Source organism: Mustela lutreola, chromosome 8 (genome assembly GCF_030435805.1).
Source record: "Mustela lutreola isolate mMusLut2 chromosome 8, mMusLut2.pri, whole genome shotgun sequence".
NCBI lineage: Eukaryota > Metazoa > Chordata > Mammalia > Carnivora > Mustelidae > Mustela > Mustela lutreola.
The window spans coordinates 64,040,945-64,065,411 of NC_081297.1; the positions used below are offsets into that span (position 1 = coordinate 64,040,945).

The following is a 24,467-nucleotide window of genomic DNA, read 5'->3' on the forward strand; positions in this document are numbered from 1 at the left end:
GCCACTGAGGCACCCCCTTAAGTCTATTTTTAATGTAGAGTCTATATTTAGAGAGTAGAATCTTTTCAGTAGCCTGATTAGAAATATCTTTTCATTATGTAATCATCTTGAAGGATGATGTTTCTATGCCAGCTGTTCTCAATTTCCCTAACCTCCATGGAACATAGTAGATCTAGCTCTGGACTATTTAGTGGAATAAAGTAATTGGATTCTTCCTTGCCTATTTTCCAAAGAGGACAGTGTTGACCAAAACAGGTACTAGAAGAGCCTCCTGATAGGTAGATGACAATTTTAAAAATTACTACCCGTGCCAATGGAGAGTAGTGTATATAATACACAGAACAATGGGTTAGTATCTGGAATGCAGACGTATTTTCAGATATTCTTACATCTTTTCCTTTCCCAAATACTAGACTTCACCTTGCTGTCAGATTAACCGTCCACTACAGGAGACATCAAGGAAAAGGAAATCACCATCACAGATCATTTTATAGTACGTTCTTGATTTTATTTCAGTGAATACTTTTTTCATTTTGGTTTTTTTTTTTTTTTTCAGGCTTGGAGTTTTAGGGAAGTAGATCTGAGTCACAACAGTTGGGACTTCAACAAAGTCTCGTTAATTTTTTTAGAAGCGTGGGCAGTTATGAGGAGTTTGAGGTCACAGATAGTTAACATTTAATGTCTGCTTTGGTTTCTGTGTCTTCTAGTGTCAGACCAGATTAGCAATAGCATTAGACTAACTCCTTTCACCCCCATAATTGCCATCTGGGGGAAAGGGATTTTTTTTTTTTTTTTTTTTTAGCAATTTACCTTTGTGCTCCTATAAAATGTTTCAAGAAGTATAAAAATGAATACATAAATATATTTAAATGTTAAACATTTATGTTTGTGGCAAAATAGTCATGTTTTTAGATTAGAGTAAGGTACACAGTGGTAAACCAAATTTAAATAACAACATGACCATTTTTCTCTTATAACTGTTTGCTGTTCTTGAAAAGAATTTATGAAAGCTCTAATTACTTTGCCCTACACAGAGAGAATAAAGTGATGAATAGAGTATTACATTTAATATGGATATAGATAATTTTTCTGTAGCCACTATTATAAATTCTAATTTTCATATTGGTTTGGCATAATATAGATTATTTTCTGCCACTAACTAGAAAGTAAAAATTCTAAAAGTCAGAAAATCCTATCCTAGGTTCTGAAAGACAACAAGGAAATTTTTTTTTTTAAAGATTTATTTATTTATTTATTTGACAGACAGAGATTACAAGTAGGCAGAGAGGCAGTCAGAGAGAGGAGGAAGCAGGCTCCCTGCTGAGCAGAGAGCCCGATGTGGGGCTTGATCCCAGGGCCCTGGGATCATGACCTGAGCTGAAGGCAGAGGCTTTAACCCACTGAGCCACCCAGGCGTTGAGTTGACTGTGATTTTTGATTTGGAAATCAACTTTGTAAACAATTGAGACTTACTATACAAGGGTATGAGAATCCTGTCTCATTCTTCTGCAGTATAATTTGCTATATATTGAGAATTCTTCATAATGAATAGTTTTCAGAAGGCTTCTTATCTTAGATGTAGCTTCATTTTTTGGACACACTGAAGAACCGAGGTCTGATGTAATCTTTATACATAGAATAGAGAACACCTAGAAACAAAAAAATATATATCAATACAGTATCTGTGGAAAATGAAGGCTGAATTTCTTCCACTTGTATTTTTCCAAAACTGTCCTTCAACTTAGAAACAAACAAATGTCGGGCGCCTGGGTGGCTCAGTGGGTTAGGCCGCTGCCTTCGGCTCGGGTCGTGGTCTCGGGGTCCTGGGATCGAGTCCCGCGTCGGGCTCTCTGCTCAGCGGGGAGTCTGCTTCCTCCTCTCTCTCTCTCTGCCTGCCTCTCTGCCTACTTGTGATCTCTCTCTGTCAAATAAATAAATAAAATCTTTAAAAAAAAAAAAAAAAAGAAACAAACAAATGTCTTCCATCTTATTAACTTTTGGCTTGGATCATATAAATGGCTCCAGACAAACCAACCAATCCCAAAAAGTTAGACCCCTTTAAGATCCATATAAATCTCAATCCAAATTTATAATATGTCACTATGCCACCCTAGAATTTGAATTTTAAAATATTGGTGCAAAAGTAAGGAGAGTGGGGAGACTTGGCTAGATAATAACATAGAAATAATAGACATCTCAATCTAGCACACCTCTCTTCAGGGCCTCCTTGTGTTTAGTGTCTTGAGGGAAAAGAAGGTAAAGGGACAGAATCCTTGCTTCTAGAGGTCGGCAGTCTAGTGGGTGAATTAGGTAGGAGTTTAGGCTGAGAGGTCTTCCAGACAAAGGTCTCCCAGAAGTTTAGGCTGAGAGGTCTTCCAGACGGGTAAGTAGTCAAGGGAAATAGCCTGAGGGGTAGAGTTGTTTCATTGTGTTGCAGGAACGTCAGCAAGTGTTTGTATCCACAGTAGGTTAAGGAGTCTGCTCACCTCCTGCTCCGTCCACATCAATTATCAAGACACCAGCTATTTAGTACATTGTCTAACCTAAATTCTTTACTTCCTTTCCTTCTGCCTTTTTTTTTTTTTTTTTTTTTTTCCCTGACGCTGTTCTTGTCTTCAGGGAGCGCACAGAGAAAAAAGGATGGGTGAGGTTGTTCTCGGAGCACCCTGTAGCTGGCTGAGGCAGCTGTCTGCACAGTTTCCTAACACAATAGTAGTAGAACCATCACAGATGTATAAAATCCAAGGCAAAAACATGTTTACTGGATGCACTGTGGTATCTATGGAGACATTTTCAGATGCAGAGAGAACTGCAGAACTCATTTCCCTGTGCTTATTAGACACAGGTAAGGCTTACCTCTTGCCTGCCTCTTAAATGTTGGTATTTCCTGGAGTTCTGATCTCAACTCTTTTCTCACCTCATTCACACCTGTGAATGCGTCACTGGTAAGCAAGTTAGAACTCTTTTTTTTTTTTTTTTTTTTTTTTTTTAAGATTTTATTTATTTATTTGTGAGAGAGAGAGAGTGAGAGCGAGCACAGGCAGACAGAGTGGAAAGCAGAGTCAGAGGGAGAAGCAGGCTCCCTGCAGAGCAAGGAGCCCGATATGGGACTCGATCCCAGGACGCTGGGATCACGACCTGAGCCGAAGGCAGCTGCTTAACCAACTGAGCCACCCAGGCGTCCCTAGAACTCTCTTTTTAATGTGAGACCCATATATTCATTACACCATATGTCAAATTTCCACATACATAGGTAGGTGGCTGCCACACTTCTGAATTATACATAAATAAGTTGAGCATGCCCCTCAAAGTGTTCATTTATTTATAAACAATATAAATGTACTATGGCTAGTCTATATATGAGTAAAGCTTTTTTTGTTTTTAAGATAAAAATATTTTCTTCCGGGGCGCCTGGGTGGCTCAGCAGATTAAAGCCTCTGCCTTCGGCTGGGGTCATGATCTCAGGGTCCTGGAATGGAGCCCCGCATAAGGCTCTCTGCTCAGCGGGGAGCCTGCTTCCCTCCCTCTCTCTCTCTCTCTCTCTCTGCCTGCCTCTCTGCCTACTTGTGATCTCTGTCTGTCAAATAAATAAAATCTTTAAAAAAAAAAATTTTCGGGGCGCCTGGGTGGCTCAGTGGGTTAAAGCCTCTGCCTTCGGCTCAGGTCATAATCCCGGGGTCCTGGGATTGAGCCCCACATTGGGCTCTCTGCTCTGCAGGGAGCCTGCTTCCTCCTCTCTCTCTGTCTCTCTCTGCCTGCCTCTCTGCCTACTTGTGATCTCTTTCTGTCAAATAAATAAATAAAATCTTAAAAAAACAAAAAAAACCCAAAAAACCAAAAATTTTCTTCCCGCATACCCATGGATCTCCTTATACATTTCCTAAAGTAAGAGTACTCTAATTTGGAGACATCTGCCATAGGCATCTCAGTCAGTATAATACAAAATTAAGAGTTCAGGCCCCAGAGTTGATAAGCCAGGTGATTATTAGCAAGAATTTTTTTCTCTCTAAGACTCCATTTCCTTATCTGGAAAGGGGATTATTAGTAAATAAAGACTTTGGTCTTTGTTCGGAGTTCCTACAATAGAGTTTCTAAAATGCTTAGAAGTTCACAGATAGAGAGGGGCACCGGGGTGGCTCAGTTAGCTGAGCATCTGCATTTGGCTCAGGTCATGATCCCAGAGTGCTGGGATCAAGCCCTGCATCAGGCTCCCTGCTCAGTGGGAAGCCTGCTTCTCCCTCTCCCTCTGCCTGCTAATTCCGCTACTTGTGTGTGTGCGCTCTCTCTTTCTCTCACTCTCTTTCTGTCAAATAAATAAATTAAATCTTTAAAAAATTTTTTTCAGATAGAGGAGTATCTTTGTTACTCATGGGCCCCTTGGATTATACCTGAATTTATGTTAATGGGATGACCGACAGTAGCCTCTCAGGATCCTACTTCAGGATGTGGCTAGTCATGCCAGAAGACCAACCATAGGATTAGAGGGTTCTTAGCCCTCCAGGGAGGGGAGTAGGGCTAGAGATTGAGTTCTGTCGTGGGGCCAGTGATTCAGTCAATCATGCCTACATAATGAAGCCACAATAAAAACTCTGGATGCTGAAGCTCAGTAGAGTTTCTCCAGTGGTGGACACATGGATGTGCTGGAAGGTTGACATGCCCTGATTCCATAGGGAAAGGGTAGAAAGCTTTGAGTCTGGGACCCTCCCAGACCTTAGCCTACGTGTCTCAATTTGCCTGGTCTTGATTTAGATACTTCATAATAAAACTTTAGTCAGTATAGAGCTTTCCTGAGTTCTTAGGTTGTTTTAGTGAAATGTCAAACCTGAGGGAGTTTTGGGAACCCCTGAATTCATAGCCAGTTAGTTAGAAGTTGCAGGCGGCCTGGGCACTCCCTAGAGGCTGGTCTCTGCAGTAACAGCAGTCTCTGGGAAGCTAAGGTGTGCTGTGGGCAGTTGGCAGCGGTACAGGAGCGTGCTAAGGTGCACCCGGTGGTGTGAAGGAGGTGCTTATTAAGATTAAATCCCTGTGGTATACACCTAACAACACTGCCGTGTTAACTATACTGGAATGAAAATAAAAGCTTAATGAAGTTTACCTACAAAAAAAGATTGAGATAGTGATATAGAAAGCAGAATGGTTGCACAGCATAAACACTCATTAATATCAGCAATTACTGTTTTGTCCATTATGCACTTATCCTCCCACCAAACCTGTTCTTCATTCTTTATACTAGTGAAGGCACACGTTTATCTGGCTGCCCCAACCAGAAGCCTGGGAATCATCCTTGACTTCTTCCTTTCTTCCTTCCTTCCTCCCTCCTTCCTTCTCCCAATCACTTAGTTGCTGAGTCCTGAACGTTTCTAGAATCCACCTCCTCTCCATTTTTACTATTCCTGCTTTAGTTCAGACCTAGTTCATCACCTAATTGACTTCTTCTCTGCCTTTGTTCTCACCCCTGCTTTACAAATCCTCTGTAATCATTTTCCTTTTCCTCATAGTGAAATAGAATACGCATGGAAAATGGTAGACACAATCTAAATGACCCGATTAACAGACAGTTGCAGAGGCAATGACCTGGAATTGCAGGTCAAGAAATAGAATATGGGAAGCATCTTGGGAGCCCCCCAGCTTTCCCTCTCTGACCATACCTCCTCCTTTCCATAAATAACCACTGTTCTGTCTTTTCTTAGGGTGACCCTCTGTTCAAACGGTTTCACATTGCCTGCGTTTGGGCAGGCGCCTTTCTCAGCTGCTATCCTGACTACTATACTCCCCTTTTTAAAACTTCCACTGAATGTGTCCTTTAGTTAACGCCTCAGCTTGTAGACATTGATCAGGGATTTGTTTTCTATCAGTTTTGCTGGGCTGTAATTGCTTTTTTGCAGGGACAGAATTTCTGTCCCTGCATATTTCTGGGTTAGCTTGGCTCGTAAGAGACATTTTGCTTGAAGTTTGAAGGGGAAAGTCGAAGCTGCAGCTGCTGTGTTCTTCTTACACTTGGAAGGCTTGGTGCAGGGAGCCAGGTGCTGGCTGTTGCTCTTCACCTGCTGGCTCACCTTGACATTGTGGGACAACAGTCAGACCCACAGATCCTTCAGCAACTTCTGGATCTCCTCCTCTTAGCTTCTTCAACTCCTAGGCCAGTGGATGAACTCCATGATTGAGGGTCCAGCTTCTCCTACAGGTCACACCATGATCAAAGCTGGAGTCAGTAAGAGACTGACCCAAGTTTCTCTTTGTGGGTTCCAGCTCTTCCTTGAAGATCGCAGTTAATTTTTCCTTCCCAACTGCTGCCTTGTTAACTTTAGGCCCCAGCCTTAGGAACATAAGCAACAGTCTAATATGGACTGTTTAATCAGCTCTCAAAATTGGTTAGGGTCGGGGCGCCTGGGTGGCTCAATGCATTAAGCCTCCCCCTTCGGCTCAGGTCATGATCTCGGGGTCCGGGGATAGAGCCCCGCATCGGGCTCTCTGCTCAGCAGGGAGCCTGCTTCCCCCTCTGTCTCTCTGCCTGCCTCTCTGCCTGCTTGTGATCTCTCTCTCTGTCAAATAAATAAATAAAAATGTTTTTTAAAAATCTTTAAAAAAAATGGTTAGGGTCATATTTCTATTAAAAAATCCCTTTTTATATATCACTACTGATAGTTTTGCTTCTCTGATCCTGACTGGTACAGATTTTGGTACAGAAGCTTCCAGAGGAGCATAGCCATGAGGGTAGGTTCTCTGAATTGGTTCTGGGTCATCTGGAATTGGTTCTGTGATCTGATTTGGATTTAAAGATATTAATGGCCTTTTTTTTTTTTTCCAGGAGTAAAGAGGATGCTAGCAGTCTAAGGCATGCAGTAGTAAAACATCTTTTTAGATTGTCACCTATAGAAAACCTTAATCAGGTATCTATAGAAAACGGGCTTTGGGTGATCAGGTATTTACTGTATGAGAACATTTAGTGGAGATAAGAAAAATAATTAGGCTGGTTTCTTCTAAGTGTGCTGGAGAACTTGGGAACACAAAATGAGGGACTCAGGGTTTTCAATTCCTTAATCCAGGTGCTTTGAGGGACCTGAAAGCCTTATGACTTTCCAGAAAGAAACTCAGCTCCCGTAGCAATGAGGCTGATATTTCTGAAAAACATACAAAGGAACTAATCCTGATGGTGACTAATCATAACAATAATAAAATTCCCAACCTCACAGAATCTCTTATGTCAAAGTTAGGGCATTGCTTTGGGAAGAGTGGGATTAGGAAAATTGAAAATTAGCATGATTTTCAATTAATAGGATAGGATAATTAATTCAATTAATAGGATAAATAGGAAAATTGAAAATTAGGATGGGACCTATGGGCAGGTTTCTGTGAAATAGGGTCCTTGAACCCCTGTATGACTGAGACTCCTTTGCACTCCTTCCTGCGAATGACTAAAACTTGGAATGAAAGTTAATCTCCACTAAATGAAGTTGGAATGCAGAGCTTTCTTGGTTTACATCCAGGGTACAGCAGGGATTCTGCATTGGTAGTCATTCTTCTTTAAGGGGGCAGTTTTGTTCCCCAGGGAAATTTGGCAATGTCTATAGGCATTTTGGGTTGTCACACTCGAGGTTGGTGGGTGCTGTTTGCCTGATAGTTGCTGGGGATGCTGCTAAACATCCTGTAATGCACAAGACAGCCCCCCACAACAAAGAATATTCAGTCAAAATGTCAGTAGTGCTGAGATTAAGAAACTCCACCATTAAGGAAGGTATCCAAAGGCCTAGGGAGATTGGAATGTTAAAGTGGACTTATCCTCCTCCCTCAGCCCCTAAATATATCTATTTCCTTCACCAAGGCTATGTGAAATACACTTGTGAAGGGAGTCTCTGGCATCCTTGGAGAGTTCTGTGACTGTCTTCTGTAAGCCAGAAATGACAGTGGGAATTGCTAGGCTCCCTGAATTCAGTGGAGATGATGGGATCCTGAGTGGCAGGGCCACGTGGCATCATTTAAGCGACAGAGACAAGGAGAGCATGATGTACTATAATGGGCAGCAAAGACCAAACTGTAATAAGCATAGTCTAGGCCACAAAGCTCTTTGGCATTGGCTAACTGATTGTGGTATCCCTAGACATAAGAGTGGCGGGCAGTGCATACACAGAAAATCTCCCAGTTTGGTGAGTAGAAGTCTCACTTAAATCATCATTGTAGACAGCCATGGCCCCCGAAAAATTCTCAGACTGAATCACTTTATGGACCCAGAGTCCCTTGAATAAAGGAGAGGTCAGATCTCCTTAAGAAAAGACCCTGTTATACAGCCAAAAATATAAATACTGTAAATACTCCATCTAGCCTTTCCTAAAGGGATCCATGACCACTCACCAAAGTGCCTGTGCACGAGGAATGGCAAATAATCACATTTGTGGGAGATTATTAAGTATTGGCTTTGAATTGATACTGATGCTTTGAGAATTAGGGTGCTCTACCAGCCAAGCTAGAAGTTTCTGGAGGTCAGGTGGTCAGTTGACCTGGTGGGACCCTGAATTATTTCCCCAGTTCTGGAATGTGTAATTGGAATGGACAAACCCAGCAAATGTCAGAATCCTCCCATCGGTTCCCTGACCTGTGGTGTAAAAGCTATTATGGTCGGGAAAGCCAACCATAAGCCATTCTACTTGCCTCTACCTACCAACAGAGTAAACCAAAGCAAAACTGCATTCCTAGATGGATTATAGAGATTAGTACCATCATGAAGGACTTTAAAGATCCTAGAGTGGTGATTCCTACCGCACAGGCATTCAGTATGCCTCTTTTGCCAGAAGACAGGTGGATCTTGGACAAAGATAATGGATTTCTCTAAACTTGATCACTCTGACTGCAGCTGCCGTTCAGGTGTGGTTTCATTGCTAGAGTGTATTGGTATAAACATATTTACTATTTGGTTTTCAGCTAGTAATCTGGTTGATTGTTTTTTTCCTGTATACCTTTTAGTAACTATCAGAAGCAGTGTGTGTTCACTCAGTTGGGCCAAGAGTATACTTTCACTATTCTGTCTCAAGACTGCCTGAAGTCTCCAGCCTATGCCATAATCTAGTCTGCAGGGACCTTGATCATCCCTCCATTCCACAGGACATCATGCTAGTCCATTACATCGATCTGATCTATCAAGGGGAAATTAGGTTAGTGCTACAGAATACAAATAGGATAAGGAGGTGTGTGTCTGGAATGCATTTCTTCTGGGGCGTTTTTTAGTACTCCCATGTCCTGTGATTAAAGACAATGGAAAACAATACCCAATATAAGCAGGATGGCTAATGGCCTTCATTTAGGAATGATGGTATGGGTCACCATAACCTTGTCAAATAACCTTGAATAGCCAAGGTGCTTATTGAAGGCAAAGGGAGTATAAAATGGCTAGAACATGGTTATAACACCAGGCATGACCATCCGACCAGTTATAGAAACAAAGTCTGACAGCTATGAATATTTCTTCCTTATTTTGATTTGAATACATTTGTGTATTCATTAACGATTTTTTTATTTGCCACTTCCATTTATCTACCATCTAATGGAAGAAGTGCTAATGATAATTATCCTTATATTTCAGGATTTAGCTTTAGGATATCAAAGGGAAATGGGACTCTGCTCAAAGACAAATCCACACCACTCAAAGATGGAGAAAGGGATTTTTGTGTCCCCTTTTGGGAGAGAATTAGCATGTTTTTGGTTATACATTGAATGGTTGATTTTGCCATTGTCTTTATTTCAAAGTTAAGTGTATTAAAAGAGGTGTATATGGATGCCAGGTTGACAAGAGGTAGACAAGGGTGAATTTGTATTGTGTCAGCTTAGCTAAACTGTAACTACATTTTCCAGATTTCATTTCTTTTTATTCTGTGAGTTACTGCAGAAGGGACATTTTGCATACGATTTAGAAGGCAGAAGTGAAGCAACAGCCAAATACATTTTATGCTCGGAAGGCACTGTTGCAGCATATTTGATTATCTTCTGGTCCCCTTCGTTGGCATGGGGCAACAACTAGGGAGTACAGCTACTGTGGCTTCTGCTGAATTTCCTCCTTCACCTTTTCTGATTCCTTGGCCAGGTCCCTGTTTAGTAGCTCCCAGATGAAGGGCATCATCTTGTCCTCGGTCACTGCCGTCATCGAATTTAGAGGCTTAGAGATAGTGAGAAATCCACAAAGGTTCCAAACAGTTCATCATGTGTGTTCCCAGCTCATCCTTGCAAGTTCTAGATTTTTTTGCTTCTCTCACTTTACATCTTGTGCTTGCCCACTTTGGGCCCCAGCTGCTGATACATATGCAAGAGCCTCACAATCACATAATGCCAAATGCCTATAATAAATGTCTCCTTCTGTATTACAGCTGGTAGCTCTGCTTCTCTCCTCAAACCCTGACTGACTCACTTACCACACCAAGCTACGTCCAGTCCTAGTAAGGTGCCATGCTCCTGTGCCTTTGTTTTAACCTCTGTCTCAAATCCTGGTCTCCTCTCTGCCTACCTAATTCCTCCACGTGCTTGGCTCCTATAGTTTACATCCTGAGAGACGCCTCCTCGGGACTCTCCGCACTCGTTCAAGGCTCCCCTCTGTGTTATGCTTCCAGAGCAACCTGTGCTATCTGTCATGATATCCATGATTTTATACCGCCATCTTCTGTTCTTGGTCGTTCTCCGTAAGGAGCCTGACCACTCTGAGAGTGGGGACTGAGTCTTATTTCTGTATCTCTAGACTGGCACAGGGCCTTGCACATAGCAAGTGCTCAGTAGCTATTTGCTAATAGCTAATTGATGAAAATGAGCACTATAGTTCTGTAGTGAAGTTTCTTGTATTTTGTTCAACACCTGCATATCACAGCTCATGGTAATAAGATGTAACCATGTAACCCCCTACATGCAAAGCCCCACACACATCATTCCATAATCCTAGACCCATGCTTAGGCTGACTCTACTCTGCACAGCATGAAGGAGAACTAGGAACATGGTGGCTTGTTCTCATTAATGTAGACGAAAAGAAAGTTAGATAATTTAGGTCCCAAAGTGGACTTCCTGAGAGAACTATCTGATTTAGCCATTGATGTATTAACCAAATAATTTTACACCTGTTCTTTGGATGCGACTGTGTTTAGTATTGCTTAATTTATAGACTAATTTAAAAAGGTTTACCCATTGCTCAGACTAGGAATAAAAGGAGAACAGATGTTGAGGCTTGTGGGCTCTAAAAATGTATTCTTCCCAGTTAAACTAAATTAATAATTATACCTGCTGTTCATGTAGCCTGGGAACTATGACTTAGGTGAGTGATAAAGGCTGGAGTCTAGAACCACTGCTTTAGTTGGGTTACCTAGGGTATAAACTATTCACTGCTCCTTTCACTATACAAGATAACAGAACCCATAATCTGGTTCTCTACATTTTTAAAATTAAGCTCCCTACCTTTTAAAAATTTTTTAGGTATAATTGTCCTACATTATACTAGTTTCAGGTGTACAACAATGATTCATTATTTGCATATAATGTAGTGATCACCATAGCAAGTCAGTTAACATCTGTAACCATGCATAGTTACAGAATTGTTTTCTTGTGATGAGAACTTCAAAGATCTACTCTCTTAGCAACTTTCAGATATACCAAATGGTATTATTAACTAGAGTCACCATGCTGTACGTTACATCCCCACATACATTATTTTTTATTTTTATTTATTTATTTTTTAAAAAGATTTTATTTATTTTGGAGTGAAAGAGAAGGAGAACAAGTGGGGGGGGGGTGGAGTAGGGGGAAAGAGCAAGGGGAGAGGGAGAAGCAGGCTCCCGCTGAGCAGGGAGTCCCATGCAGGGCTCCATTCCAGGATCCTGGGATCATGACCTGAGCCAAAGGCAGACACTTAACTGACTGAGCCACCAACCAGGCACCCCTATTTTTAATTTTTTAAAGGATTTTATTTATTTATTTGAGAGAGAGAGCATATTCAAGGGCAGGGAGGGGGTAAGCGACAAGCAGACACCCCACTGAGTGAGGAGCCCAGTGTGGGGCTGGAGCCCAATGAGGGGCTTGATCCCATGACCCTGAGATCATGACCTGAGTCGAAATCAAGAGTCAACAGATTGAGCCACTTGGGTTCCCCAGGACTTACCTCTTTTATAACTGGAAGTTTATACCTTCTGTCTACTGTTTTTTTTTCTTTCAGTGCTTAAAATACCAAGAGACTAAAGCCTCTTACAGGGAATCAACTTCAAGTGAGGTTCACTGTCTTTCTTACCCTTCTTCCTCCATTATATCACCTTGACCCAACATTCATTTTTTTTTTTTTTAAAGATTTTATTTATTTATTTGACAGAGAGAAATCACAAGTAGTTGGAGAGGCAGGCAGAGAGAGAGAGAGAAGCAGGCTCCCTGCTGCGCAGAGAGCCCGATGCGGGACTCGATCCCAGGACCCTGAGATCATGACCTGAGCCGAAGGCAGTGGCTTAACCCACTGAGCCACCCAGGCGCCCCACCCAACATTCATTTTCTAAAATAAATTAAAATATTCTCAAAGACAGCTGAATATAAGACAGAAATTAAGCAGGTTACCTAGAGTCACAGCTCCTACAACAAATCCTTGGGCAGCAACTCTCATGTGAATAAGATGGATGGACATTTTCTGATCTTTTCTGTACTTTAACTTGTAAAGACCATAGGACACCACAGTCATAAAGCCTGCTATTCCTGTAAATTAAAAAAATGAGGTTATGTGAATAGTAGGCTAGAATCCCCAAGATTTAGAGAGCTGAATAGAAGAGTGTCTAAAGGGTCGGTACTTGGAAGATAAGCAGGACAGATACCAAAGGATACATAAGAGGATTCAATATTTGCAGTTTTGACTCTTCCCAGAAAAACCTCAATCCTGTAGTGTAGTAATTTCTAATGTTCCTGAGGCATAATTTCCTGTTGTGCATGGCTTTTATTTGGGACAAGTCACTGAGCCAGTGAGCAAACCAGCCAAACCTCCCAGCATGCATGCCTTTCGAATGTTTGGCTTTACTCCTCTCTGCTCCTTATCAAATAAGGAGGAAATCTAGTGGTAACAATTTTGATCTTCTATAAAATGAGATACTTAAATTTTAATGAGATGAAAGGTATGAATATTTGCATAAGAAGTATGTAGCTGCAGAAAGATCTGTGACTCTAGAAAACTCCAGAAGCACACAAGTATTTCCGTATTCCCTGCAAATATCACGGGGTGAGGATACTGCTGTGACAACCAAGATCCTATATAATTGACTCTAAGACAGAAAACTGATCAACTGAATAGGAAAGATTCCAGAAGGAGATTTAAAACACGGTGAGAACTTAATTCATGACAAATCAAAATAACCAAATAACCGATAAGGGAATAGTTATTTAATAAATACCATTGGTACAATTTTTTTAGTATGGAGAACTGATTTGAATGTGTATCTCACAGCAGATCCTACAAAAAAATTCTGCATGAGTTAGAATTGAATGTAAAAAACAAAACAAAAATATCAATAAAAACTAGAGGAAAATAGAATAGCATATTTATAACATCTGAAAGAAGGTAAAGTAGACTTTAGAGAAAATGGGGAGGACAAAATGCCATATTTTGACAGAGAACTAGAGAAGACTTCGCATAATAAAAGTATGGGTCTATTTTGGGGGTTCCCTCTTCTATCATGTTGATCTGTGTATTTATCCCTCCAGCAACACCACCCTTTCTTGATTAGGTAGCGATCTAGTACGCCTCAATATCAGGTACAGTGATTTCACCCATGTTATCCTTTAAAAAATTTTTTTAACATTGTTTTAGCCATTCTAGGACTTCTGCCTTCACATATAAATTTTATTTTTTTTAAGATTTTATTTATTTATTTGACAGAGAGAGATCACAAGTAGGCAGAGAGGCAGGCAGAGAGAGGGAGAGGAGAAAGCAGGCTCCCCGCTGAGCAGAGAGCCTGATGTGGGGCTCGATCTCAGGACCCCGAGATCATGACCTGAGCAGAAGGCAGAGGCTTTAACCCAGTGAGCCACCCAGGCGCCCCCACATATAAATTTTCTTTTTTAAAATTTTAAAAAATATTTTATTTGTTTATTTAACAGGGAGAGACCACAAGTAGGCAGAGAGACAGGCAGAGGGAGGGGGGGGAGCAGGCTCCCCGTGGAGCAGAGAGCCCAATATGGGGCTTGATCCCAGGACCCCGGGATCATGACCTGAGCCAAAGGCAGAGGTTCAACCCACTGAGTCACGCAGGCGCCCCCACATATAAATTTAAGAGTAAGCTTGTCTTACCTACAAGAAACCTTGCTGGGATTTTGAAAGGTATTACACAAAACCTGTAGGTCAATTTGGGGAGAACTGACACACATTCTTTGTATTTATATTCTTCTTTACTATATATTTAGTCTTTCAATCCATGGACACAATACTGCATGTAGTCTTCACATTTATTTAGGTCCTTTCTGATTTCTTTCATTAACATTTTGTAATTTTCAGTATACAGATTATATGCATGTTTTGCTAAGCATGTATGTAAGCTTTGGAGTGATTTCATTTTCATTTTCTTTGGAGTGATTATGAATACTGTAATGTTTTTATTTCAGTTTCCATATATATTTTTTTAAAGATTTTATTTATTTATTTGACAGACAGAAATCACAAGTAGGCAGAGAGGCAGGCAGAGAGAGAGAGGAGGAAGCAGGCTCCCTGCTGAGCAGAGAGCCCGATGTGGGGCTCGATCCCAGGACCCTGGGATCATGACCTGAGCCGAAGGCAGAGGCTTTAACCCACTGAGCCACCCAGGCGCCCCCAGTTTCCATATGTTTGTTGTTAATATATAGCATGCAGTTGGTATTTATGTAGGATAGCAAGTTTTGATTAGTTGTGTTGGCACACGTGTGTCTCTACGGGTGGGTGAGGATATATTCTTTCAGAATCCATTTAATAGATGGAAGTAAGAGAATAATTGCATTTATGTGTATATTTTATAAGCTGATTAGCAAATGAAATAAAAATTAAAATGACAAACAAAAACTGCAAAAAACAGTAATAGATACATTGACAAACAGGTACCATGCTGAAAGCTCTGTAAGTTTAGCCCCATCTTAAGAACGCTGACAATATATAATAAGTGGTATTAAACTGAACGTGCTTCCTGCTCTGGAAATTCATATTCCTGGGAAATAAGCAAGAGAAACATCAAGAAGTTGACACAAAGCTACACTATGTATGAGGAAAAACTGGACAACAGCAAAACTGAATAACAGCAAACTGAAATGACCCAGAGGGACGACTGCCATAGCTGTGAAAAAAATATTAAGTATGGGCAGTGCTAATACACAGAAATGTACACACGAATATGTTAAGTGAAAGGAGCAAAAACAAATGATCAACACAGAACTTCAGTATATATGTAATGCATGCACAGACTTAACAGTGATCATAAGACAGTTTGAAACAGTACAAATAGATTGTAATGATGGAAGTTGTTTAATAAATAAAAATGTTTTGTAAGTTCTCTGTGCAGGACACTATCCTGCAGCAAGAAATACATAGTAGATATTATTAAAATAACCATAGCTAAACTAATCATCAATATATATTCAAATTTTATCATTTATTTATCTAGCAAAAACTTGATTCTCTTCCCTTATCAAATCAAGGCTCTGTTCTTAGTTAAATTGGTTTTGTTTCCTTCAGAGATGAAAGTCAGAACCTTTACTGTTTTCCGTATAGTGTCTCTGTAGTTTGTATATAATTGAATTTAGCTGGAAACACTTTTATCTTTCTACTTTAATCACCCTAAATGTCTCTGGAAAAATAATTTAATTTATGATAGGCACAGTGATTAATGTCTCTTCATGATAGTGATCTGTTCAAGTGGCATCTAGTTCTATGAATTGTTTTTCTAGTTAAAAATGCTAGAAATATGAGTTAATCACTCTAATATTATTTGCTTCCATTTTTTATGGATGCTATTATCAAGTTTTAATCAAATTAAATTCTAAACAACATATTATAATAAAGTAAAATTTTGATTCTTTTTGATATGCAAATAATGACATGAAGTTGCTAGATTTGCAGTGACAAGGAAAACCTAATAACATACCTATTGGGAAGGTTTTAAGGAATTAATCACTTACGTCAGTATAACTTACATAATGTAAGTCTTATTTAAATAAATTATTTTAATAGTTTCCAGACCAAATGAACACTAGGAAAGAGTCATGGCTGCAGAATATAATAATGCTTAGATTAGCTTAAGCATCCAAAAGAAGAAACAGAAAGCTTAGGTTTTAAAACATAATATTGGTGCTTAGAATTTTTTTTTAAGTCCAGATACATACAGTATTATTCCAAATGTAAACACACTAAGTCTGTGTTGGGGAAGGATAAAGAGGCTAAGACCAGGTCTAATTATAATAACACTTCTTTAATCTAGAGTTTACTTAACCATCAACCTCAACCTCTGGAACACATCAGGAAACCAGCACAAAGGGCCGTTGAACTTGAACATCACAAAGTTCATGCTCTCAAGTGTACAGACAGGTAGGTAGCCTAGGCTTTCATTCAGAGCCTCCTTACTCTGAATTGACTCACAATTCTTTTAAACTTGTGTATCTAGCTTCTGATGCCACAGAATACTAGAGGCAGAAGTTTTTGATTGTACTTAATATTATATGGAAGAAACAGAAAAATCTGTAAACAATTGGGTATAAGAACTTAAAGGTTGGAGTTAGAGGACAAAGACCCCTATAAATCTCGGTCAATAAGACTTTCAATATAATAAGCTGATGCTGCTGATGATCTCGAGTCATCACAGAAGTATTAAAGCTCATTCAGTGTGGTCCAGTTAGAGTGGCTAGGAATTAGTAATTTGAGATAGACCTCTAATGAATGGGAGTTAAAGAAATAAAATTACCTGAAAAACTCTAAGTGATAGAAAACATTTCATTCCTCAAAGATACTGGATAATGCATTGTTATTACAAACAGTTCTCTAGTATCCAGTCAAGGATTGTACTTACCTATGGGGACAAAGGGGGAGTCCCTAGATTTCCTGATCAGTCGGGAGAGTTGGCCTTCTTCCTCATCTGCTGACCACTGGTTATCTGCAGACATTTTTCTCACTAGTAACAGGAGGGGATAAATGTGGTTGCTGAAAATCATTAAAAATCCATTTATCCTCTCCCAGTATATTGTGGATCATATGTTCATCTGTCTTCAATTTGCTTGATCCATGCCTGTCTGCTCAATTGAAATAAACATGATATTTCCTTCACCCTTTTCATTATGGAATCATTTCATTTTGTTTGGGGTAAGGGGTAAAAGTAATGAGAGGTGATGATAATGAGAGGTGATGATAATCAGATTCCATGAATACGGAATAAAGACAGATCATAAACGGGTTATTCAGTCTCTTTTCACTGCTCAGCATTTGAGATCATTGGGAACCTCAATCATTGGGACTTCTTCCACAAACAGTAAGAGAATACTTTTACAAAATGCCATTGTAAAGAACAATGGCAGTGGCAACATAGGCAAAATTACCTCCAAATTTACAAGTGATGGGAGAGTGATCACTGCAATTCTTCAGAATGTGCAGAGCATTATAAAGACATTGAGATATTTACCAAGCACCTACCACATGCTATGCTAGACAATGGAAATAATCTTCCTTGTCTACACAGGAATGAGGGAAACTTGCAAGAGCAACTATAATCACAATCACCATGGTTAGCAAGCACCTCAGTCCGTTATCCGTGCAACCCACCATTTTCATCTAAAAACTCAAATACGGTGACTTCATCCTATGAATCAGCTTTCATCAGAAATTGTAACCTGGTAAGTGGCATAAGAACCATACCTTTGGGAAACCACACCACCTGCTGTGTCCTGGTGTTCCTTCACAGGAAGCTGTAGATCAGAAGAGGCTTTGTAAGGCCAGGACACGGATATGTTCAATTTCCCACTAATTGACAATAGGAAAGCCCAGAAACAACGCTGTCCCACCCCAAGGGGGTGTGGCCAGCTGGTATTGGCCGAGGTTTCCACATCCCTTGCTTGGAAACTCACTAGTAACAGCACCTGGACCACAAACACTAGATTTTCAAATTAAGGAACCAGTAAGTCTTTGAAGAACTTCTTTTCCTTTTACTCTGCCTTCACAGGGAGCTCCCAACTTCCCTCTATGGCTCTGAGTCTCACTACCTGACTCCAGGACCCCAAATCAAGAGCAAAGTGGGCCCACTGTTACAACACTGGGCTTGGGTGGCAGTGGGCATTATTAGCCATCTGAGACCAAGAGTCTGGTCTTTAAGGAATATGCACTTGCAAGAAGGGCACCCACTGGGGTCTGAATCCCGGGTTGAGGGCCACGGGCCTGTCTGGGGTCACCTGGAGGCCAGGCCCTCACACCTGTGACTGCTGGAGAGCCTCGAAGCTGCACGAGTGCCCACCTGTGAAGGACGTGATGTCATTACACCCTTGGCCAATCTGAGGGCCAGGCAGGTAGGCGGGCGGAGGAAGGTGCTGAGTGAGCCGCTGCCTTGCGTCTGCGCCTGCGCATGCACCGGAAGCACGAGCCTGGGAAGAGCTGGTGGTGGACGCTGCTTTGGCGTCCGCTGTATCCCGAACCTTCCAGCATTTGAGGCCTCGGGGAAGTCCTGGTTCACCACCTCTTTCTGACTGCAGCTGCAAAGATGAGCGCAGAGGACCAGGTAGCGTTCATGGTTTTTTCCTTATAACTTTAATTCTTCAAGTAAGTTCAAATTTACAAAGAAGCTCCCAGAATACGACACAGAACCTCACGTTCGACACCCAGGTTCCCTTGTGTTAACACTGAGCCACATTCGATTTATCATTTTTCCAAAGACAAATTTCTCCCCTTCTTCCTAAGAACCATCTGAGAGAAAGTCGCGTGCTGATTCACCCTACCCCCTAAAAACTTCTGTAGGCATTTGGGGCATTCTTTTCTGTAGCCATAGTACCATGGTCAAAATCAGAGTATTAGTGTTGCTGTAATACTATAAGCAAGAAGTTTTATTCATATTTCACCAGTTAAGGTCCCAATGATGACCTTAATGACAACTTTTTTTCCCATAGTCTAAGATTCATTCAGGAATACATACTGTGTTTGGTTGTCAAGTCTCTTTTCCTTTAACTTGGAACATTTCCTTAGTCATTGTACTAGTCAAGATTCTCTAGAGAAACAGAACCAATAGGAGATATATATGCATACATACATACACATATGCCTGTATTCATGTATATATACTTATAGATGAGATTTATTGTAGGAATTGGCTCGTGTTTGTGGGGGCTGAGAGGTCTCATGATCTGCCATCTGCAAGCTGGCAATGGTGTAAGTCCCTGTCTAAGACCAAAGGCCTGAGAACCAGGAGCACTGATGTCTGAGGTCAGGAGAAGATGGATGTCCTGGCATAGGCAGGGAGCAAATTCACCTTTCCTCTGCCTTTTTGTTCCGTTCATGCCCTCAGTTGATTTGTTGATGCTCAGCTGCGTTAGTGAGGGTGATCTTTATTCAATCTACCAGTTCAACTGCTAATTTCTGTGGGAAATGTGCTGTCTGCCAGTTTCTCTACTGTAAAGTTACCATTTTTTTCTCTTTATACTAAATAAGTATTTTGTGAGGAGATACTTCAGTATTATAAAAATATATTGTTATTTATCAGACTTATACACATTAATTTCAGCACCCATTGATGATCCTTGCCCGAATCAATTAATATGTTTCCCAGATGGTAATTTTCTAAATCCATCATTCTTTTTATAATTTTCAGTTGGCATTCTAATAGAAGGAATTGTTTTCCCTTCTTCCCTATTTTATTTTTTTAAATGTTTAAAAAAGATTCATTTATTAGAAAGAGCATGCATGTGTGCACATTCTTAGGGGGTGGGGAGCAGAGGGAGAGAGAGAATCCCAAGGAGATTCCCACTGAGCATGGAGCCTGGTGCAGGGCTCAATCCCACAATCCTGAATCCATGATCTGAGCTGAAATCAAGAGTTGGATGCTTGGGGCACCTGGCTCAGTCATTAAGCGGCTGCCTTTGGCTTGGATCATGATCCCAGAATCCTGGGATCGAGCCCGACATCAGGCTACCTGCTAGGTAGGAAGCCTGCTTCTCCCTCTCCCACTCCCCCTGCTTGTGTTCCCTCTCTCACTGTGTCTCTGTAAAATAAATTTTAAAATCTTAAAAAGAAAATTGGGTGCTTAACCAGTTGAGCACCCAGGTGATCCCACCCCTGCATTTTTTTTCTCTTTTTCTATGTAATTATTCATTTATATCAGTTTGGACTCATGACTATCAACTTCATTCAGTGGCTTATAATCCATTACTATCATTATTTATTTTGAAGGTCTCATTGCCCCAGATTTGGCTAGTAGGAGCCCCTTTAAGCTGGCTTCTATGTCCTATTGACATGACCCCATCATTCTTCAAATATTATTCTTTATATTCTGGCATAACAAAATGTTCCAGGCTAACTTTGTACTTTTTCTGCCCCAGCCCTGAAATCAGCTATTTCTTTATGGAGCCCGGATTCATTTTAGTGGAGAGTGGTATATAGAAACCAAGTTCTGGGCATTAGAGGTATTCGTTGTTACTGGAGTGTCATTACTTCTATACCCTGTCAGCAGACAGAATTAGGATTTATATCTATGTCTATTTCTATTCCTATGTATCTATATTAAAATCATAAGGCAGTAGTAACATCTCCATGTTCAACCCAGTGCCACATGGTTCATTCTAGTCTTCCCCTTTTCATATTTGTGATTCCTTTCTCTCTGAGAGAACTGGCTCCTACTATCTTCAGGATATTTATTTATTTGCTTAATTCTAGAGCACACAAAAATTCATTTCAAAAAATTCAGAATTTCTGACCCATACTTCTGTGAAAAACAAGCCTATTAAATATTTTTATAGTTCTTTTTTGTCAGAGGGGAAAATAGTCAAAATACAGTCTTCAAAAATCACTTGGAATGAAAACACATTTCTACACAAAAACTTGTGTGCAGATATCCGTAGCATCACTATTCTCAGTAGCCAATAAATGGAAGCAAGCCAAACATCCATCATTTGGTGGAGAAATAAAATGTGATATGTCCATACAATGGAATATTATTTGGGCATAAAAAGAAATGAAATACTGTTATGTGTACCTAATAGATGAATCTTGGAAACATGCTAAGTAAAGAAGTCTGTCACAAAAGACCGTATGATGTGTGATTCCCTTTATATGAAATGTCCAGAATAGGCAAATCTATAGAGAAAGAGAATAGATCAGTCGTTGCCTAGAGCTCTGAGACAGTGGGGGGAGAATAGGGAGGGACTGCTCATGGTTACAGAGTCTTTGCAGGGGTTAATGAAAAAACTGTAAATCAGTGGTGATGGTGGCACCTGGGTGGCTCAGTCAGTTAAGCATCTGCTTTGGCTCAGGTCATGATCCTGGGGTCCTGAAAACTAGCCCCTCGCTGGGCTCCCTGCTTGTTGGGGAGCCTGTTTCTCCCTCTCCCTCTGTCTGCCACTCCCCTGGCTTGTGCTTTCTCGCTCTCTGTCAAATAAATAAATAAAATCTTTAAAAATAAATAAATAAATAAATAGATTGTGATGATGGTTGCACAACTCTGAATATAATAAAAACCAGTAGGGGTGCCCCGGGGGCTCAGTCAGTTAAGCATCTGCCTTCACTTCAGGTCTGATCTCAGGGTCCTGGGATCAGGTCCTGCATTGGGCTCTGCACTCAGCCAGGAGTCCACTTAAGAATTCTCTCCCTCAGGGCACTGGGTGGCTCAGTGGGTTAAGGCCTCTGCCTTCGGCTCAGGTTGTGATCTCGGGGTCCTGGGATCGAGCCCTGAGTTGGGCTCTCTGCTCCGTGGGGAGCCTGCTTCCCTTCCTCTCTCTCTGCCTGCCTCTCTGCCTACTTGTGATCTCTGTCAAATGAATAAATTTTTAAAAAAAATCTTAAAAAGAATTCTCTCCCTCTGCCCTTCACTGGTCATGCTCTTTCTCTCTCAAATAGATTTAATAATCTTTTTTCAAAACCCACTTAATTGTATACTTTAGCTAAATTTTATGATATGTGAATTCTATGTTAATAAAGTTTTTTTTTTTTTTAAAGTTACTTGGAACAAGAGCTACTTGGGGTGATTTTTTTTTCCCCTCCTGTATCAACATGGTTAGGAATACAGTTTGAAATACAATTAGATGTGTGTGTGTGTGTGTGTGTGTGTTTTAATGATTTTATTTATTTGATAGAGTGAGAGAGAGTGCATGAGTGGGGCAAGGGGCAGTGGAAGAAGCAGGGAGCCCAACAAGGGTCTTGATCCCAAGACTCCAGAATCATGACCTGAGCCAAAGGCAGATGCCTAACCAACTGAGCCACCCAGGTGCCCCTACAATTAGATTATTTTTTATTTTTCCATCTTAGGGTCCCTTCATTTTTCATTTTATTTTACATGAGACATTCTTTTGTGTATTTTATGTAAGACATCAACAATGTTCCCAAAATCAAAACTAAAAGAACAGCTAAAAGAATACAGTTAAAAATGTATCACTTCTCTCTCCCCTTTATTTTTACTCTTTTCCCACACACCCACTATAGATAACCAAGGGTCTCCTTTATTCTTCTGAAGTTTCTTTTTGCAAAAATAAACACGTACAAATGTGTTTTCTTATTTACCCATCTTTTTTATGGAGAAGATAGATAGTTTTACCTAACATCCGTAGATAGTTTTACCTAACATAGCTCTTATTTACTTAACAACAGCGCCCTGAAATCACATGCTATCACTTCATAGAGCTTCTGTGTGTCTTCCTGCCTTACAGGTGTGTGGAACTCCACTACAGAAGCCGTAATTTATTCAAGCATTCATATGTACGAACACCTAGCTTGGGAACATTGCGAGCAGTGCTATAATGAATTATCTTGTGCATCTGTGTTTTCATATTATTGGAAGTGTAGCCTTAGGATGAATTTCTAGAGGTGGGATTGCTGAGCCAAAAGGTAAATGCAGGTATACTTTTGCTAGATATTGCCAAATTCCGCAAGAGGTGTACAAGGTTATATTCCCATCAGCATTCTCTGGAAATGTCCATCTCTCCATGGCCTGCTCAACTGAATGTGTGGTCAGACTTTTGAAGTCTTTTCTGATAGGTGAGAAATGGTATCTCACAGTAGTTTTGAGTAGCATTTCATGTGTTGTGAGTGAGCTCCAAAATATTTTCACTTGTTTAGGGCCATTTTTGATTATTAAAAATCGTATGTTAGGTTTCCTAATTCTAAAGCTCCTGGAAAATTTGGGGAAGGTTGGACAATATCCTCAGGCTCATCAAAGGATTCTGAGTTAAGGGATTAATATTGAAAGGCTCCAGAAATAGAAATGGTCTTTTTAGCATGGGGAGATTTGTCAGGGACAAACATGAACTGTCTTATAAAATGCAGCCTAATTTTCTTTTTGAAACCTAGAGTGTACAGATAGCCATTTGTCCCTTGTATCCCTCATTCAATTCTTCCCACAACTATTTGCCATTCCGCAATGTTCTCACCTCAGCTCTATGTTAGTCCAGTCGGGCGCCTCACTGAAGGGCCTGCTATCATTTACGTATTTGCCTTTTCTTTCTTGTCCAGTCTAGCTGAGATGGTGGGTAGAAAAATTCCTCCTCTTCTCCACTCCCAGATGTATCCACATCCTAATCCCCACAACCTGTTGGATGTGTTATGTTACATGCCAAAGGGAAATTAAGGTTGCAGATGGAATGAAGGTTGCTGTCCAGCTGACCTTGAGAGGGGAGGTTGTTCTGGATGTCTGGGCGGGGCTGATATAATCACAAGGGCCCTTATAAGTGAAACTGGGAGGCAAGAAAGTCAGACAGTTTCAGAAAGAGATTTGAAGATGGAGGAAGGGACCATGTGCCAAGGAACCCATGCAGCCTCTAAGAACAGATCCTCCTTAGGGCCGCCAGAGAAAACAGCCCTGCCAGCACCTTGACTTTAGCCCAGTGAGACCCATTCTGTCCTCCAGAACTGTAAGATAATACATTTGTATTGTGTTAAACCACTAAGTTTGTGGTGATTTCTTATGGCAGCAATAGCAAACTAACGTGGCTCACGTGGGACTGGCACAGAGCAGCCAGTCTGCCCCAAAGGCCCGGAGAGGGTGTTGATGGGGAATTGGACAGGACAGCACTGTGGAACTCCACTAAGGGAAATCCGTAGGAACGGAAAGGACTAAGAATGGAATCCTGGGGAGGTAGAGGGCAGCAAAGGAGCTGGAGCTGGAGCAGCCAGAGGGTCAAGAAGATACACAGGAGAAAGGAGGAAGATCTCAAGAAGGGAACCAAGAATCTGATGTTACAGAGCTCCTACAGGCCTTTATATTTGGAAAGCAGCAGTGAGTTTGTGGAGAACAGTTTCAGATAGGGCCGGAAACCCGATGATAATGGTTTGAGGAGTGAGTGG

At 40.8% G+C, this 24,467-nt stretch overlaps 1 protein-coding gene across 2 annotated transcripts; it reads right to left on the reverse strand.

The window, feature by feature from the left end:
* Window positions 1-1,096: 1,096 nt before the first annotated feature.
* Window positions 1,097-18,575, reverse strand: HIGD1C (HIG1 hypoxia inducible domain family member 1C). Of its 2 annotated transcripts, XM_059185353.1 has the most exons (5): window positions 18,445-18,575; window positions 17,853-17,902; window positions 17,014-17,115; window positions 12,563-12,697; window positions 1,097-1,649 (listed from the first exon to the last, which is right to left on the reverse strand). In XM_059185353.1, the coding sequence occupies exons 3-5, from the start codon at window positions 17,105-17,107 to the stop codon at window positions 1,585-1,587; spliced, it is 294 nt and encodes a 97-aa protein (XP_059041336.1). In that variant the 5' UTR covers window positions 17,108-17,115; window positions 17,853-17,902; window positions 18,445-18,575; the 3' UTR covers window positions 1,097-1,584. The 2 variants fall into 2 exon arrangements, with proteins under 2 accessions (XP_059041336.1, XP_059041335.1); XM_059185352.1 differs by lacking the exons at window positions 17,853-17,902; window positions 18,445-18,575 and having other exon boundaries at window positions 17,014-17,431.
* Window positions 18,576-24,467: the final 5,892 nt, after the last annotated feature.